This window comes from Pelodiscus sinensis, chromosome 4 (assembly GCF_052426305.1).
Source record: "Pelodiscus sinensis isolate ZL-2025 chromosome 4, ASM5242630v1, whole genome shotgun sequence".
Taxonomy (NCBI): Eukaryota; Metazoa; Chordata; order Testudines; family Trionychidae; genus Pelodiscus; species Pelodiscus sinensis.
Window position 1 is genome coordinate 26,323,667 of NC_143055.1, and position 18,000 is coordinate 26,341,666.

The following is an 18,000-nucleotide window of genomic DNA, read 5'->3' on the forward strand; positions in this document are numbered from 1 at the left end:
CTGAACTTCACTATCAATGAAGAGAATTAATCTTTCTTATTGTAAAAGTAAACAGAATCGAGTCCAGTAACTAAGCACCCCATAGTATTTGGAAAAATTTGACCCAAGAGACTTTCCCAAAGCCACACAGCAAGTCATGGGCAGAGATGGGAATAGAAGTCATAACTCTGTGCTTCAACTGGTAGGATATGTCCTAGGTTCTTAATCCTGCAAGGGACTGAGCACGTTGGTCCTGATTTAGCAAAGCACATGCTTCACAATGGGACTACTCTTGTGTTGGGAGGTAAATGGATGTGTAAGCGCTTGCTGGCTGTGGGCCAGAGCACTGGGCCCATTGTGTAATCCAGATCTAGATCCCCTATGCAGGGAAGTCTCTATAACACAATCTGTGGTGAGCAAACAGGAGAAAAGAAATCGCCTTTATATAATTCTCTTCCCCCTCTAGGTAATTCTGGCTGCAATAATGAAATCATAAGATGACACTTTCTAGAATGCCTGTAGCTAAACAGAACATAACAGAAAATTTCACAAAGTGAGTACAAGAATTTTTAAAGGTAAGGAAACTTATTTCTTTATTCAATGTCTCCCACAGCATAAGAACATGTACTGAATGTCCCTGCCTGAGGGTAATTAAGGAAAAGTCTACCCTGGCAAATTTTGCTGTTTTATCTAAAGACAACACTATATTATTGTCGACACATTTTATATCAGTATGAAAGTACTTACACCAGTAAAATGTATGCCATTTTAGAAACCAGCATAAACTATACTGGTATAAAGCACCGTTATACCAATATAACTACCTTGGCAATAGGACTTTCACAAGTATAATTATGTTGAGGAAAAAAAATCATACCATTAAACTGCATAGCTATACCTGTATAAACTTTTCAGAATAGACCAGAGCTCAGTTTTCATTTCAGCCTTGCCGTTCACCACAGTAAAACAAAACCTAAGTTATTATTGCCTTAAAATTAAAACCCAGATGAATTTGTAGGAAATAACTAATGAACAGAAATAGATAATGTTATAATTAGCCATTAATTAAGTAGTTTATGGAGTAAGTACTCTAATAGAGTTCTTTGAAGGGGTTAACAAACATGTGGACAAGGTGGATCCAGTAGATATAGTATACTTAGATTTCCAGAAAGCCTTTGATAAGGTCTCTCACCAAAGGCTCCTGTGTAAATTGGCCCCACAGTACGGTAACATCTTTAAGGCTGACTTAGAACAACGTTTCCTCAGATCCCGTCCCCTTTTACCTCTTCTCTACTTACGCTACATCGATGACATCTTTATGATCTGGACCCATAGCCAGGAAACACTGGAGACATTCCACAGAGACTTTAACAACCTACACGCCACCATCAATCTGGACCATTCTGCACAAGAGATCCATTTCCTGGACACCACAGTACAAATCACCAATGGTAAATTAGACACCACTCTCTACAGAAAACCCACTGACTCACACAGTTACCTACATGCCTCCAGCTCCCAACCAGGACACACCATACGATCCATCATCTATAGCCAAGCCCTGATATAGAATCACATCTGCTCTAATCCCACTGACAGAGACCAGAAACTTCAGGATCTCTACCAAGCATTTATAAAACTCAATTACCCATCCGGAGAAATAAAAAAACAAATTGAAAGAGCCAGATGAATACCCAAAAACCATCTACTTCAAGACAGACCCAAGAAAACCAACAATAGAAAACCACTTGTCATCACCGATAGCCCCCAACTTAAACCCGTCCAATGCGTTATCAATAAACTACAACCTATACTGGAACAGGATACAACCCTCTGAGAGGCTCTGGGAGACAGCCCCATAGTCTCCTACAGACAACCACCGAACCTCAGGATGATTCTTACCAACAACCACAGGACATACCACACTAATACCAACCCTGGAACTTTCCCTTGCCACAAACCCCGGTGCCAGCTTTGTCCACATATTTACTCTGCTTACACCATTATTGGACCTAACCACGCCAGTTACAAGATCAAGAACACATATTCCTGTTCATCCAGAAATATAATTTATGCCATCTTGTGCCTAAAGCTTCCATCTGCTTTGTATATTGGACAAACTTCTCAGACACGTCGCCAAAGAATCAATGCACATAAAACACACATCAGGCTCTTTCACAAAGAGAAAAGAGTTTCTTGCCATTTTAACCAGACTGACCATTCTCTCAATGACCTTAAAACCTGTTTATTGGTTCAAAGAGATTTTTACTCCAGACTTCAAAGAGAAGCCTCAGAACTGTCATTCATGCTTAAATTTGACACTTTATGTATGGGCCTTAACAAAGATGCTAATTATCTCACCCATTACAAAGATAGCTTCCCCAATTATCACCCCCAATATCATTACCTCACGGACACTAACCTTCTCCCCTCATCCCCCCTCTGTTCTAAAATCTGATTTGTCAATTTTATATATGTTCACTTTTTTTGATTGTATCACTTTGGTATATATGATCATGCAAATTTTCTTCCACAAATTGATCTGAGGAAGTGGGTCTGGTCCACGAAAGCTCATCACCTAATAAACCATCTTGTTAGTCTTTAAAGTGCTGCATAGTCCTTTTCTTTCAGCTAGACCAGACTAACACCGCTGCATCTCTATCACTGTGTAAATTAGGTTGTCATGGGATAAGAGGGAAGATCCTTTCATGGACTGAGAACTGGTTAAAAGACAGGAAACAAAAGGTAAGAATAAATGGTAAATTTTCAGAATGGAGAACACCAGTTACACTAGTGGTGTTCTCCAAGGGTCAGTCCTAGGACCAATCCTATTCAACTTATTCATAAACAATTTAGAGAAAGGGGTAAGCAGTGAGGTGGCAAAGTTTGCGGATGATAGTAAACTGTTCAAGATAGTCAAGACCAAAGCAGACTGTGAAGAACTTCAAAAAGATCTCACCAAACTGAGTGATTGAGCAACAAAATGGCAAATGAAATTTAATGTGGATAAGTGTAAAGTAATGCACATTGGAAAAAATAACCCCAACTATACATACAATATGATGGGGGCTAATTTAGCTACAACTAATCAGGAAAGAGATCTTGGAGTCATTGAGGATAGTTCTCTGAAGACATCTACACAGTGTGCAGTGGCAGTCAAAAAAGCAAACAGGATGTTAGGAATCATTAAAAAAGGGATAGAGAATAAGACAGAGAATATCTTATTGCCCTTATATAAATCCATGGTACGCCCACATCTTGAATATTGCGTACAGATGTGGTTTCCTCACCTCAAAAAAAGATATTTTGGCATTAGAAAAGGTTCAAAGAAGGGCAACTAAAATGATTAGGGGTTTGGAACGGGTCCCATATGAGGAGAGGCTAAAAAGACTGGGACTTTTCAGTTTAGAAAAAAGGAGACTGAGGGGGGATATGATAGAGGTATATAAAATCATGAGTGGCGTGGAGAGGGTGAATAAAGAAAAGTTACTTACTTGTTCGCATAATATAAGAACTAGAAGACACCAAATGAAATTAATGGGTAGCAGGTTTAAAACTAAAAAAAAGAGTGTTCTTCAAACAGCGCACAGTCAACCTGTGGAACTCCTTGCCAGAGGAGGCTGTGAAGGCTAGGACTATAACAGATTTTAAAAAAAAGAGCTAGATAAATTCATGAATGTTAGGTCTATAAAAGGCTATTAGTCAGCGGGTAAGGGTGGGTACATCTATACTTGCTCCCTAGTTCGAACTAGGGATGCAAATGTAGCCAACCGAAATTGCTAATGAAGCGGGGATTTAAATATCCTGCACTTCATTAGCATAATCTCGCCCACACGCTATTCCGCTCATCAGCTGATTCGAACCAAGAAGTGCGCTCTGGGACATGTTAGTTCGAATCAAACCCCTTAGTTCGAACTAACGTTGCTCCTCAAAACATGAGGAGTAATGTTAGTTCAAACCAAGGGGTTTGATTCGAACTAACGCATCCCGGAGCGCACTTCCTGGTTCGAATCAGCTGGCGAGCAGAATAGCGTGTGGGTGAGATTATGCTAATGAAGCACGGGATATTTAAATCCCCGCTTCATTAGCAATTTCGGTCGGCTACATTTGCATCCCTAGTTCGAACTAGGAAGCAAGTATAGACATACCTGAATGGTGCCCCTGGCCTCTGTTTGTCAAAGACTGAAGAAGGATGGCAGGAGACAAACTGCTTGATTATTGTCTTCGGTCCACCCCCTCTGGGACACCTGGCATTGGCCACTGTCGGCAGCCAGGATACTGGTCTAGATGGAACTTTGGTCTGACCCAATATGGCCATTCTTATGTTCTTAAGTTTATTAAGTAAAAAGAAGTATTATTCATTTGTAAGAGTGAGAATAGTTTTAGCTTTTAAACCAGAATTCCTGGAGGACTTTTCTGTTAAGCTCTCAAACAAACCATACATAGGGTCTATATCTTGGCATAAGGTGGTTATCTATAAAGCACAATGAAAACTGGTACAAAATAAGACAAACAATTAAAAACCAACTTCAGGGTTTTTTTGTCTCTCTTTTTCCTTGAAAGCATTTACATATACTTCTCTTGCCATATGTCAATCTTGGAAGTGTATTTTTTAATTTCAAATTCAATAAATTTCATGCTACTATAGCTTCAGCTGTGGACTGTGCTCGGATATAGTCATGCTTTAGAAATCATGCTAAACTGCAAGTTATTTTGGATTCATGCACGGTTTTCATTCATTGTCCTTTAATTTTGGATTGTTCTATTTATTTCAAAAAACATCAGATGAAGAGATTCTTATTATTTCAAATGGCAAAATTAACTGTTCTCAGCTTAGAAATCATTTGACTCTTACCTAATATTTCTCATTGGTTTTCACTGAAAAAAATGGAAATAAAGCAAAACACAAATGCACTAAAGATTTCTTATCAAAGTCTGGTACTATGAAAAAACATTGTGCACATATTTATTACTTGTATTTATAACACTGTAATACTTTCTGAATTCACATTCTCCTTGTCTTATTGATCCCAAATGCTTCACTGACATTAAATAGAAAGCTAATGAAGAAAAGGTGTCAACAAATAAATAAAAAGGAAAAAGTCACAGATATTGTTCTTCTTTTAATAAGTTATTTAATTACTTGTTTCACTGGTAAAAAATGCTACAGACAGGATAACATACAGACTTTGATTATAAGCCTCTCTTTTGACAGATCATTACTTGCTCAAAAGTTGTTAATTAAAAAAAAGCCACTTAGATGTTTTTGAATCACTCAGTGTGAAAAATATTTCTACAAGTCTAAAGCATTTATGATTCTGCATTCACAATTTACAAATTTTTCTCAAACTAGTAAAATCTAGTAGAAATTTTCTGTACCGTAGTCCACTTTATATGTCATAAAAGAAAATTCTGCATGTGTTCATCTATAATTACAGAGAAAATGCAATTGCTTTCCTGCCAAATAACAAACAATGAGCACACCCTCCCAGAAGGAGTTGTGTTTCTTGTGATTAAGTTCTTGACTTGTGTGCAATTAATACTGCAACCTTAAAATTCCACTGATGTAACTTTTTTCAGATAGTTCATTTATCATTGACTCGTCTATTGCTATCTTCTGTATCAACAGATCACACAACTACGTTCTGACAACTCCTGTGAATAAATTCAGAGTTAAAAAAAAAACAATTACCAATCACTTGAATCAACAGCAGAGACTGGTGTTAACATAATGAAATCAGAGCATATTCAAAAAAATCTGAGCAGGTTTATAAGGAAGTAGAATTGCTAACAGGTCCCAGTTCCGTTGTCCTTATGGTAGGATCCTTAATACTTCATTTCAAGTTTTCCCCAATCCTTAAATTTCCTTAAAAAAGCTCTCAATTATACTTTTTAATATCTTAAGTCCTGTTATTAAATATGCTTCACTACTTTTCAATATTAAAATTAAAATTATAATTATATTACCTTTTTTCTCCTGACATGCTTCTGACACTGCCCTGAATAGGAGCTTCTCTTTAGATTCAGACTCATGTGATTAATGTGACATGCCAGTTTTGTGCTATTTCCATGTTAAGAAGTAAGATTAAGCAGATAATCAAATCTACATCCCTCATCTCCATTCATCATTCAGGATACAATCATTTGCATCCAAGAAAAGAAGACAAACCAGTGAGATGGATGGACTTTCTGATGTATAGGTTTATTATATCCTTTTATTCACAGTGCACTCATTACTCTTAGAGAATGAAGCATACTGTTCCAAAAAGAAGCAAAGAGTCAGGATGCATTTATGTAGGTACCTAAATCCAGATGTAGAAGTTTAGCCTGAGGTACCCAGACTGGGCACATCAACACAAGCACACTATGTCCTCTTTGGCTCTTGCATCATCTTGGGTGGTAAGTTCTTATGCTCTCATATGACAACTTGTTGAGAATGTCAATCACTCAGCAGCTGCTATGAGCAACTGAATCAGTCAAAAAGTTGTCAGCAGGGGAACCCCTGGAGGAGATCCATTGGATTCTCCCATATCTTTCAGTCATGTTGAATTCACCTCTGTTTCAGTTGGTCTATCTTTGAGGGTTTTGGGACCTTTCTCTGATTTTCTGACCCTGACCGCACTTTACTGCCAGCTCTTCTGTCAACAAAATAAAATCACCTCCAGAGAAGGGAAGTAGCTTCACTACTGGGAGTGTGGCTCCCAGTGACAAAGTACTGTCCTCACCAGTGCTTTTCACAACTATAACTTTTGTCATTGACAGGTGTGTTTTTTTCACATCCCTGAGTGACAAAAGTTTGAGCAATGAAATTGCCAGTGTAGGCATAAGCTTAGACTGCTTGGTTCTTTGTAGTGGTTGGCATTTGGGACTTTAATGGCTAATTCCTGGATTATTTGTGATAGGTGACCAACATATGGATTGAATATTAAACGAACATGCCTCAAGAATTTTTCACAACCTTAGAAATAATAAATATTTCTTTAAAATGTAAAATGTATTGGTATACTCCTGAAAAAGTCATTTATAATATTATCTAACTCAGCATGTTATGTCTTAGGTCTCAATTTAGCATTCAAGTTTATGAGGCATGAGTTTATGAGACACTGTACTGCACAGCAATGAAGCATGCTACATTTACATACAAGCAGGAGGAAAGCAGCAAATGTGTCAGGGAAAGAATGAAGTAACACTCCAGAGAAATATAACAAAGCTGTAGCAGTGGTATTTTCAACTCTCATAATCAAAAGGGAAAAAAAGTCCACCCTTCTGAGCCTTAACAGTGGTCTTGGTGCACAGACACAACACAAGCCACCACTGCCAGCCAAGACCACCATCAGACCAATTCACACTCCAATACTAGTAATATTGATTAATAAAAAGTGACCAAATGGCCCAGATTATTCACACTGAGTAGTATTTTATTCCATAAACAGTCACATTGACCTCAATATAGGTACTACTCAGGGCAAATAAAGTGATAATAATCTGGCTCTCTATTATTAAGTTCAGATTCCCCATGTTATAAAAGACAACCACTACATACATATACACATAAAACAAATATCTTATGCGCTTGAAACTTTCCTGGGACGAAAGCTATTTTCTACAACTATAACATTTCTAGGTTTTATATTTGTATGTGGTGTGATACTAGTCTAAGTATCTTTCAGATCAAAAATTTGCTTCATAAGGATCAGACATATGAAAACAGCAAAATGAGGATGAGCACAGGAAGACTAATTAGTGAATTCTTCTTTGTGACTAGAAGAACCCAGTGCTTTATGCGCTGAATAAATCATTCAGTTATCACCACATATATTTGGGAGAGCTTTCATGGGATTAAGCAAAATACACTGAAAGTTTAATAGTCTAAAAATTCATGCTATTGAAATGTTAGGCAGAGTAAACAAATTAGCATAGCGGTCAATTTATGAAACTAAATGTTTGCTTACATGGACAATTATTTATAGCTGGATAAAATAATAGATGATGATGTGCAAACATATTGCTCTTGATACAGTTAACAGTTTTTTATTCAATGCTTAATTTTATTTAAGGTAAAAAGCTGTTTTAAAAGGGTGTAATTATTTTCACAAACACTTTACAAGAAAAAAAGCAACAGAATATTTGTAGGGAACTTCTATAGATTTTTTAAAAAAACAATAATATTAACAAAGCTCATATTCTTGTTACAGTCTGTATTTATTAGTAAATAATGATTGTAAAATGTGACTTAAATTTTACTATATCTTTCATTCCAAAAGATTCCAAAGTGCTTCAAAACTAAATTCAGTTGGACCACTCATGTAAATGAATTTACTAACGTTTGAATTGATAGATAATTAATAAGTCTCAGAGGGGTTGCCATGTTAGTCTGTAACTTTAAAAACAACAAGTAGTCCTATGACACCTTAGAGGCTAACAAATATATATACAGTAGACTTCCGATAATCCGGAACCTTTGGGACCTAGGTGGTGCCGGATTATCGGATATGCCAGACTATCAGGAGGTACTATAAACTGGTTATATATATACACACACACTGTATACAGTATATACTGTATATAAAGTGTTTTAACCCTTTTTATTGTACATACTGTATACAGTATACTGTAATGTTTGTTTTTTTAACCCTTTTTTACCCTTTTCTCTCGGTTCAGCTGCTGCCACTGTTGCCTTGTGACTCTTATTTTACTCTGTGAGTGTGAGTGAGAGAGAGAGAGAGAGGACTCTGGACAACTGAAAATACAAAGGGATATTCAGAACATGGCAACCAGAGTTTGTATGTGACTGGAAGTCTTGGGTACAATACCTATTACTTTAGAAAAAGTACCTTGGAGTCGTTAATGAGCACACATGGCCAACACTTCTGTTTTCTACATTGCAGAAAAAGAAAAAATTGGAACTTCAGCAGCACAGTCTCCACAACAATGTACAGTAGCAGGAAACTGATTCAACAATGGCTTAGAAAGAAACACTGAGACCACTTGCTGCATGCACTATTTATTTAAGTGTTCATTCAGTCTTTCATTCAAGTACTGATCCAGCATGTTTCCAATGAACTGGCTGGATCACAAGGACTGGAATACAAAGTGGTATGACTGTAGATTTGTCATGAATCATACTAGACAGGTGTTTCAGCCTGGGCATGAGCTTGGGAACAGCAGTGTTTGCAGCAATATTTGCATTTCAGTTTTCAAGTTCTTGTTTGCTTATATAACCATTGGGGTTTCTACTCCATAGAAAGAGTGACAAGGCTATAATTAAAGCTTGCTAATAGCAAGCAATCAAATAGATTAGTGTAATGGCTAAGTATTAATGAGATAATATTTGTAAAATGCTATAACGGGGTAAATTAATATTATAATTATAGAATTTTTTCCCTCATGTCAATTACTGTGCTATTATCCCCAGAAGATAAGTTAGAGAGAAACTTTCTATTTGAATTTCTTTTACTGTATTAAGGATATATTGTGAATTTAATGTTTTTTAGATTCTTTATTAAAAATACATGTGTTTTTTTCCGCTCTTATCTCATGGGTTGACACCAAGTCCTACCACCGTCACTCTGCTGTCTTTTTATGAAACAGCATGCTGCCTATATAACCTACTGCATCATGGACTAGTCCACAAAGAGGATAGAAGCCTACAACTGCTGTCCAAGAATGGAGGAAATTCATGATCTCATTTGGTAGGGAACTGAGTTTTGGTCCTAGGTTTTATTCGTGATGATGACCTGACCTAGTTTCAGTTTCAACTTATTTGCTATTTGTAAACAAAGTAGATGTTTGTAGATTCCTAGAAAGGAGTGTGTTTATGAACTCCCCTCCCAGAGCTGTGCAGGAGTCATGTAGTTTGCCATCAACAAAACAGTGAAACTGACTATACATAAAATGCTGGCAAATGCACAAAATAAACCTGGGGGGAAAAGAAAAGAAAAGAAAAACATCCTCCTTCAATCTCTTCTAACTATAGTAACCTTAGGATTCCCTTGTGAGAAGAGAAGGTACAACATTTCCAATGGCAATATAAAATTCAAGTCGGAGCCCCTTTGAAAAGGAACAGTAAAATGTACCAGAGGATTCTCGAAATAAAATTAGACTGAAACACTGCTTTATAGTCCTATCTCAAAAGAGCACGTTTGAAGAGTTAGAGATTTCCATACATCAATATTTCCAGAGGCACAGCGAGCAGACTGAATATAAAATAAGGGAATTAAACCTTTCGGCCATGAGAAAAACTTACCAAAGAAATCAGAAATACCAGGAACTTACCTAGACATAGCCACTTCTTATTAGCTATAGCAACGTGTTCTGAACATGCCCTACAAACTGACACTATGGAACCCAATAAAAAGACAGAAGATACTATTTACAGAATGGCTTTTATGCCATGAAACTATCTCTATATAATGTTCAGTTCTTGACAAAAAAAAAATCACCCTTCTCATAAAAGTAGCAATTATGTTTCTAAGTTTATCTAAAAGAAATATTAAAATAATGTCTCATTAATTGTGAAACTGAAATCCTTACAAATCTAAAAATACATTTGTGGAAAAGTACAAAGATCAGGAGAAGGTCTTTGTGACACAAGATCTCCTTATGTTTTGTACAATGTATTGGTAGCTTGATTTAGTACAGGGGTGGGCAACCTCTGACCTGTGGGCCACATATTGTTCATCAGGGTTAAGAGATGGCAGGCCACAAGATGGTTTATTATCTGAGTGTCTGCAGTTATAGACCCCGTAGCTCCCAGTGTCCATGGTTCACCATTTCCCGCCAACGGGAGGTACAGGAAGTAGTAGCTCAGCCCACACTGCTTCCTGCAGCTCCCATTGGCTGGGAATGGTGATCCATAGCTAGTGGAAGCTCCAGGACTCCATGCTTGTAGATGCTCAGATACACAAATTCTGGAAGCCCATCAGCAGCTAACCCTGATGAGCTGCGTACAGTCGGTGCACTGGAGGTTTGCCACCCCTACCCTGCAGAGTCATAGAAAGTAGGTCTAGAATTGAACTCAACTATGGTATTTTCAAGCTATTGAACTTAATCATCAATATACAGTAGCTAGTAAAGTATTTTAACATGAATAAAGAAATAATACATCAGTAACACTGATATAAATTTAATATTAAATATGTAATTTTAAAGGAGGCTATTTATTATCAAATATACACCTCTCCAATTTAGCATTCAACTTACGGAAGAAACAGAAGCCAAAATCTCAATAAGCCCGGTGCTCAAGGTAACATATGGGATCAGTGTATGACTAATCCCAGCTTCACTGAAAATGCTGTTCGTGTAGTACCAGATCTATATTAAAAAAAATTCAAAATGAATGCTTCATTAAAATTGTCATGGTTTGAAAAAGGGGATGTTAACATTTAATTTTAATATATACATAAAAACCTTTTACTAAAGCCAAATATTACATGATGAGCTGCCAAAGAGCGTTGAAATGACTATAAATCTTGAATTAGAGAGCACATGCTGGAGGTATAATGTATTTATTCAATAAAAAGTTAATAAATCTTTCTTTTGAAAATTGTGACTGTTTAATGTTTCACCACAACTATATCGAATAGTACGATCATCAATGTCTTCGTTATACTTTCTGGTGAATCTAGAAAATAATGTACTTGATGGAATTAAATGGTGAGAATTTTTATTACAAGATAAAGACTTGGAAATGAATATTAGAAGATACCAGCTGGACAATTACAGAAGCCAACTACTTGGTAATTTCCCTTGGGAATGATTTGAAGCTCTTGGAAGAATGTGAAAGAATTAGCCCAAGTTGTTGTGGGTGTCTTTGTTTGTTTTTTTGTTAGTCATCTGGGCAAGACATATGGCAAGCACTGCCTGGTTAGTAGAGCACCATAGGCCAACTGGATCTTAGAGTTTAATATTCTGAGGGATTTTCATATTGCAAAGAACTCTCAGATTAAATGAGAAAAAAAGGTGAATCCACTTAAAATACTGCCAGAGAATGGATTTAGTGCGCTTGCTATAAAGCAGGCAAAATACTTGCTCATGTAAGTTGATTAATTATGGGCTGAATCTTGATTGCCACATAGTCCTGCTGAAACAAATGGGATTTCTATATGAGTAAAATAAACAGATCTGACACAATTTCCATAAATACACAGTCAGTTTAAGAATACTGGTTGTATGGTTTAGAAATAAAAGGCTAATTGCCCTCAAAATTAAAATAACGCTACCTCAAAAAAACTTGCACCAGGAGATGGCTGGCACCTGTTTCTGCCCAATCTTATTTTCCTAACAGATGGGCAGTATCATCTTTTTTCTTTCAGTCCCATTGTCCCAACTGAAGGCCTAATCTAAAATCCACTGAAATCAATTGGAGATATTCACACTAGCCTCCAGGGTATTGGATCAGGCCCAAGCTTAGAAAAATTATACACCATGCAAAATATCACATACTTGCACTGTTCTACTTTTAGATCCTATAAGAAAGATGAGAACCTACTCACTCTTTGTGCCCTTCTACATTTACTATATATTTGAGTGTGAGTCTGTCCATCCATCCATCTGTCTGTCTGTTCAAGAACTGCTCCTAAGTGCTAAGAGCTAGAACCATCAAATTCAGTATGCAGCTTCCTCTTGTCATAACTTAAAGAAATGTAAGTGTTGGGTTATAACAGGAAAATGGGATGTGCCTGGAATGGGATTGCTTCTTATAAAACCATACAGAAAAGAGACAGAATCACCAAGCAGGTGAAAGAAGCTAGCTGGGAGTGCGCCCTCCCTCCTCTTGTACTACCCCAGTCCTGAGCCTCCTACTGCCCCAGGTTCCCTTTGGGGAGAGCAAGGGGAGGGCTGACGCTCCCCCCTCCAATTTGTATGGGAACATTGCTGGCTATTCCCCTTTGTTTGGGGGGGGGGGGGGGGGGAAAGTACACACAGTTTGCTTCTTTCCTCACTCTGTCAGGGAAGCACAGAAGGCTGATGAACCTGGACCTGCCCCATCCAGGGGACATGCACCCCTCCCCTGCTATGCCTGCTGAAGTTGCAGCAGTCATCAAGAGGTGCTTCTCACCTGGCCCCAAGCTACTACCATGAGAGCGAGCTGGGGTAGTCCTCTCTCCCCAGGGCAGCCTGCATACTGAACCCTCATCCATGGCCCACTCCCAGAGCAACGATTTAAATGAAGCATGTACGTTTTCCATTTTGTTTTCTAAAAATTAAAATGAACTGAGTTAAGGACCCAAGCAATGCTGGGTAAATCTTCTAGTTATGAATAATCTGTAGTTCCAATAGACATTAAAATGACAATTTCATAAGATACCAGGATTCCAGCATATGCCTAAGTGTGACAATCAGTAATTACCAAATTACGTCTCTGATTATATTTTTAATATTTCAGTGGCTGCAGAATTAAAAATTAGGATATGCATATGTATGGAAATAAGGTCCTGATTTAGCAAAGTATTTAAGCATATTACTAATTTTAAGTAAACAATGGAAGTATTCATCCACTTAAATTTAGGACTTTGCTTAAATATGTTGTTGAATTCAGTACTGAATAAGTAATTCAGGGAGAAATATGTCTTACACAGATTAATGAACTTTTTGGAGAAATATGATTGAAACAAGTAGTGTAAAGTTAAGTAAAAGCCGTTGGGAGAAAACTCTGTCATTGAACATGTGCATGATTTCCATTTTCCTCTACAGGAAATCAAATATATCAGAGAGCTAATTAGGTTTTGATTTGATTTTGCAGAAAGAGAGTGATGGCGGGTTATAAAATTAACATCAACCAAAGAAAAGCAGCAGTAGGTTTTTCCAGATACTTTATCCTCCTCTTACGTTCTTAGTGGCATAACAAAGCAAGTGAAACAGTGTTACAGAGTTTATTTCAGCCAATTTCTGTTACACAGCACCTTTCTCACAGGCATCGAAGGAGGTTTTATAACAATAATAATTTAACTAGAAAATGTTTTAAATCATAATTCAAAAGTCAATTTATGTAACATTTGTTGCTTAAGAGGCAGACTTAGATGGGGGAAAAATTAGATAAAAATAGCAATTCCTACAACTACAGGGCACTGCTAATTGATACTTTTATATGGAGCTTGATTTCAAAATGTGCTAGCCTAAAATAAGTGCTGCATTAATTTTGAAGCATGTACAATAGTTTAAAAAAATATATACACCACCATGGAAAATTAAGTGGTTTGTTTTTAATGGATATCATACATTCCATTGGAGGTGGTCAGTTTGGTTTTCCAAATACACCAATCTCTCCCACATGTATCTGTGGGATTTTAAGCAATGCAAGCACATATAAATGACATCTACAGTAAGTAAGTTGAGTTGATATACTGTAACAAAGAATGGGTGACAAGATAATTCCATTTCATTTCATAGCAAAATATCCACAACAAGGAACAAAAAACCTGTCATTACCACTAAAATCTGCAGTTACAAGAAAACAATATCTACTGTGCTAGGTTTATTTTCCCCCTAATTTCTCCTAAAAGTTGAAGAAAATCTTTTAAAGTTCTTTCTAACATGTGTTGAAAGTTTTTCGTTACCTAGGTTACATTTCCAGTTCACTATTCTGCAATATGAGCTTAAACAAATCACTTAGGTAACATTGGCAAAAGCAGGTGACGCTGATTGGGTAAGCGGTTAATCGGCAATCTAGCCGGGGTGGAGTGGCCCCTTGCATCTATGGGCTCCTGGTTAACATATAACCAGTTAACTTTTTCAGCAAGATTTTACATCCTGAGTTCCAGCCACAGAGACAGAGAACCAAACAGCAGAATACCACATATTCTTGTGGTTAGGGACCTCCCTGCCATAACATAAGAAACTCAAGTTCAAGCATGTGCTCCACATCAGCACAGGGGTGGGACTGAACCCATCTCTCCTACCTACTAGGTGAGAACTCAACAAATCTGCTAAGGTTATGAGGAGGCTGCCAATGGCACCTGTTTTTCAGGCAAATTCATATTAATTTCTCTAAACTTCACAAAGTCCAAAACTGCATTTTTCAGCAAGTGTAGCATTTGTTCAAAAAGTTTGTTAGTTCTAACCCTGTTGCCAGCTGGGGCTTTAAAATGCTACTGCTATACAAATAAGAAACAACGGTCAAAAGGACTAGCAGGAAAAAAATGAAAAATCAGGAAGTTTGTCAAGTAGGAGAACATCTAAATACTGATTAACCAAAGGCATGACTCCACTGGCAGGCAGCATACGGAAAAGGAATACTTACAGCATTTAGCCCACAGAGCTGGTAGCAGGCCATAGTGACAATCACAGTAATGATCTGCCAGCGCACAGAGCGGTTTCTCAGAAGTTGAAGGACAGACACTAATTTAACACTTTTCTGTGCTTGACTCTCTGCCAAAACTTCTTCTACTTCACGAGAGACATCCTCTTTCCCAAGGAAGGTCTGGAATGCTGCAAAATACAATCACATACCTCAACAAGAAACCTAATATGCTTTACTTAAAAAAAGAACAAGTGAGTTTCAAAGAGTTGATAGGTTTCAGAGGTAGCCATATTAGTCTGTTTCAGCAAAACAACAAGGAGTTCAGTGGCACATTCAAGACTAATAATTTTATTATGACATAAGCTTTTGTAAGTTGCAACTCACTTCATCAGAGGCATGAAGGGAAAGAAAAAAACAGATAGTAGGGATACAGAGATGGAAGTGTTACGTCAGAGCTAAGTCAATCAGGGTGGATGTGGATAGGAAGGCAAGAATATCTAATGTGGAAAATTACTTATGGTAATGAGCAGGGCTTCACAAACCCCGGCGAGAGCCACTCGCCAGCCCCGCGCTGTGCATGCGCAAGCGCTAGTGAATGGAGCTCATGGAACAACCGGCTGAAATCTACTCGCCATAGGCGAGTAGATTCAGCGGTTTGTTGAGCCCTGGTAATGAGCTACCCATTCCAAATCCCTATTGAGACCCATTCTGATGATGTCAAATTTGCATATGAATTCCAGCTCAGCAGTTTCACATAAAACTGTTGCTCTTTAAGATTCCACAGGACTCCTAGTTGTTTTTCAGAGAGCTGAATACATTTAAAACATTTTGAGTGTTGCTTAGCTCTTTCGTGTAGCTATTCTGCTCCCTGTTTATTGAGCATGGCCTGGCTCATTGTCATCGCTACTATGGAAAGTAATTTTGGGGATCAGTCCTGAGTAAGCTGATAGCAATGGAAATCGAGGTCATTCAGCATTTTGCACGATCAGCCACTATCCTTTATTTGGTGTTTCATACAAATTCTATCCCAAAATACTTGATCAAGTTAAAACAACACCCTTCCCCCACAAAAAAAGTATGGGAACTGAAGGAAAATGTAACCTCATAAATTAACCTCATTTGGCCCTGACTACTTTTGTAGCCAAACTGTTGAACATCTGTTGATGACACTCATCATCATTAGTGGGGAGTTTTGGTAGTATAGTCAAGGTTTTAGTCAGAAGACCAAAAGCAGCAGCAAAAATGACATTACAATGAAGAGAGAAAAGTAGGACATTTCAAGTTATGATTTTAAAAGGAAGTTGTGGATGCAAAAATACATAGAAAGAGAGAATTTCATGTATAGTGACACAGATTTACATGGTGCTTGACTGAAAAGCCAAAGAGGCAGGGTCCTCTAGTCATTGAGCTAATGACTCAAGTAATTAGCCTTTGAAGGGACTAATCTCACTCCCATCAAGTCCCAGATGATTTGGAACATTAGTGACCTGAAAATCTCACCTCTCTGATAGTGGTGCATTTTTGATCATTGGAGGCAATTGCCTCATTTAATAGGGAAGAGTTTTAATGTCTGAACTACACAAATGTTTATTTAAATTAAAATAAAGGTCATTTTATGTAAAGCACATACGCACTTTTAGCTATGTTGAATAAGTATGTGTGTAGCAATACATACTCCCTCCTCCCCTTCTCTCTGTTTATGTTATAAAGATGAAAAGGAGGAAGTCTGGAAATCACATAAAACTATCTAACATTGATTAGAGATCTATGATATATCTCTGATATTTCTATGGCCTATCACCACAATATCCAGAACAAAAGAAGGATTTTTCCAAAGCACCAAGTGATAGCCTAACTCAGTTCTGTGAAGGTTAATCAGAGTTTTATCATGGCCTTTAAGGACAGTTGTATTAGACCAACAAAAGCATTTGTGAAAATCCCACCTAATTAGTTCAAGTAGCAATGAGATGAAGAGACTTTGTTTCTGAAGATAAAATGGGACTGAAAAGTAGCAGAAAGGTGCAGTTGTTATAAACCAAGGAAGGACAGACATTTGGGAAGAAAGATTTTACCCTACTTGCTTCCTAAAACAATAACTACACTTCATGCAGACAGATTTAAGTCAAGGATTCAACTCCTTGGTGTATTAAATGATTGGAAAGAATTACCCAAAGTAGTTAGTATTTTTGCAGTCCCCAACATACATAAAAAACCTGGAATCTACTTCACACCATTCTCCTAATGTCAGTGCTTATATCTCATTAACATGCATCAGCCAAAAACAAACAAAAAAAATCCCCAAACCCCCTAGGTGCAATAATATAATGGGTAAGATTTACTGCATTAACTTTTCACTGTGAACATTAAAAGCTTTCTACTGAATTCATGCACAGAAGCATTAGTCACTTTTCAAAAAACCCTTAATTTCAAAGTTGTCCTATGAGTGTGCTATAAATTGTGGATATTTTTATTAAAAATCTGCGAGAACCTACCCTGGGGGTTGGCTTCATAACATATATTTAAATATTTGACATCTTGGAATTATTTGTGCTACAGAGAATCAATTGTATTACAAAGGCTCCCGATAACCAGGCTGTTCCGAGCACAGCAGATGAGTCTCAAAAACAATTATTTACTCAGCAGGTCCCTTAAAATTCCTTCTTTTAAGGAAATAATACCAGTTATTATTTTATTGGGAAGAAAAGTGATAGCATTGCTTTGATTTTACTGACAAAGAAAAAATATGTACTTTTGGTTTATTTGCAGCTTTGCAAAGCATT

The 18,000-nt window shown here is 37.3% G+C and overlaps 1 protein-coding gene across 3 annotated transcripts in view; it reads right to left on the minus strand.

Annotated features, from left to right (window-relative positions):
- Positions 1-18,000, minus strand: part of SLC2A9 (solute carrier family 2 member 9) — a 178,318-nt gene that overhangs the window by 78,203 nt on the left and 82,115 nt on the right. For 2 of the 3 annotated variants that reach the window (XM_006128181.5, XM_006128182.5), the window contains exons 7-8: positions 15,221-15,408; positions 11,182-11,292 (exon numbers count right to left, since the gene is read on the minus strand). In XM_006128181.5, coding sequence (XP_006128243.3) covers positions 11,182-11,292; positions 15,221-15,408 — 299 coding nt within the window. The remainder of the gene's footprint in view (positions 1-11,181; positions 11,293-15,220; positions 15,409-18,000) is intronic. The other variant, XM_075930735.2, reaches the window with a different exon arrangement.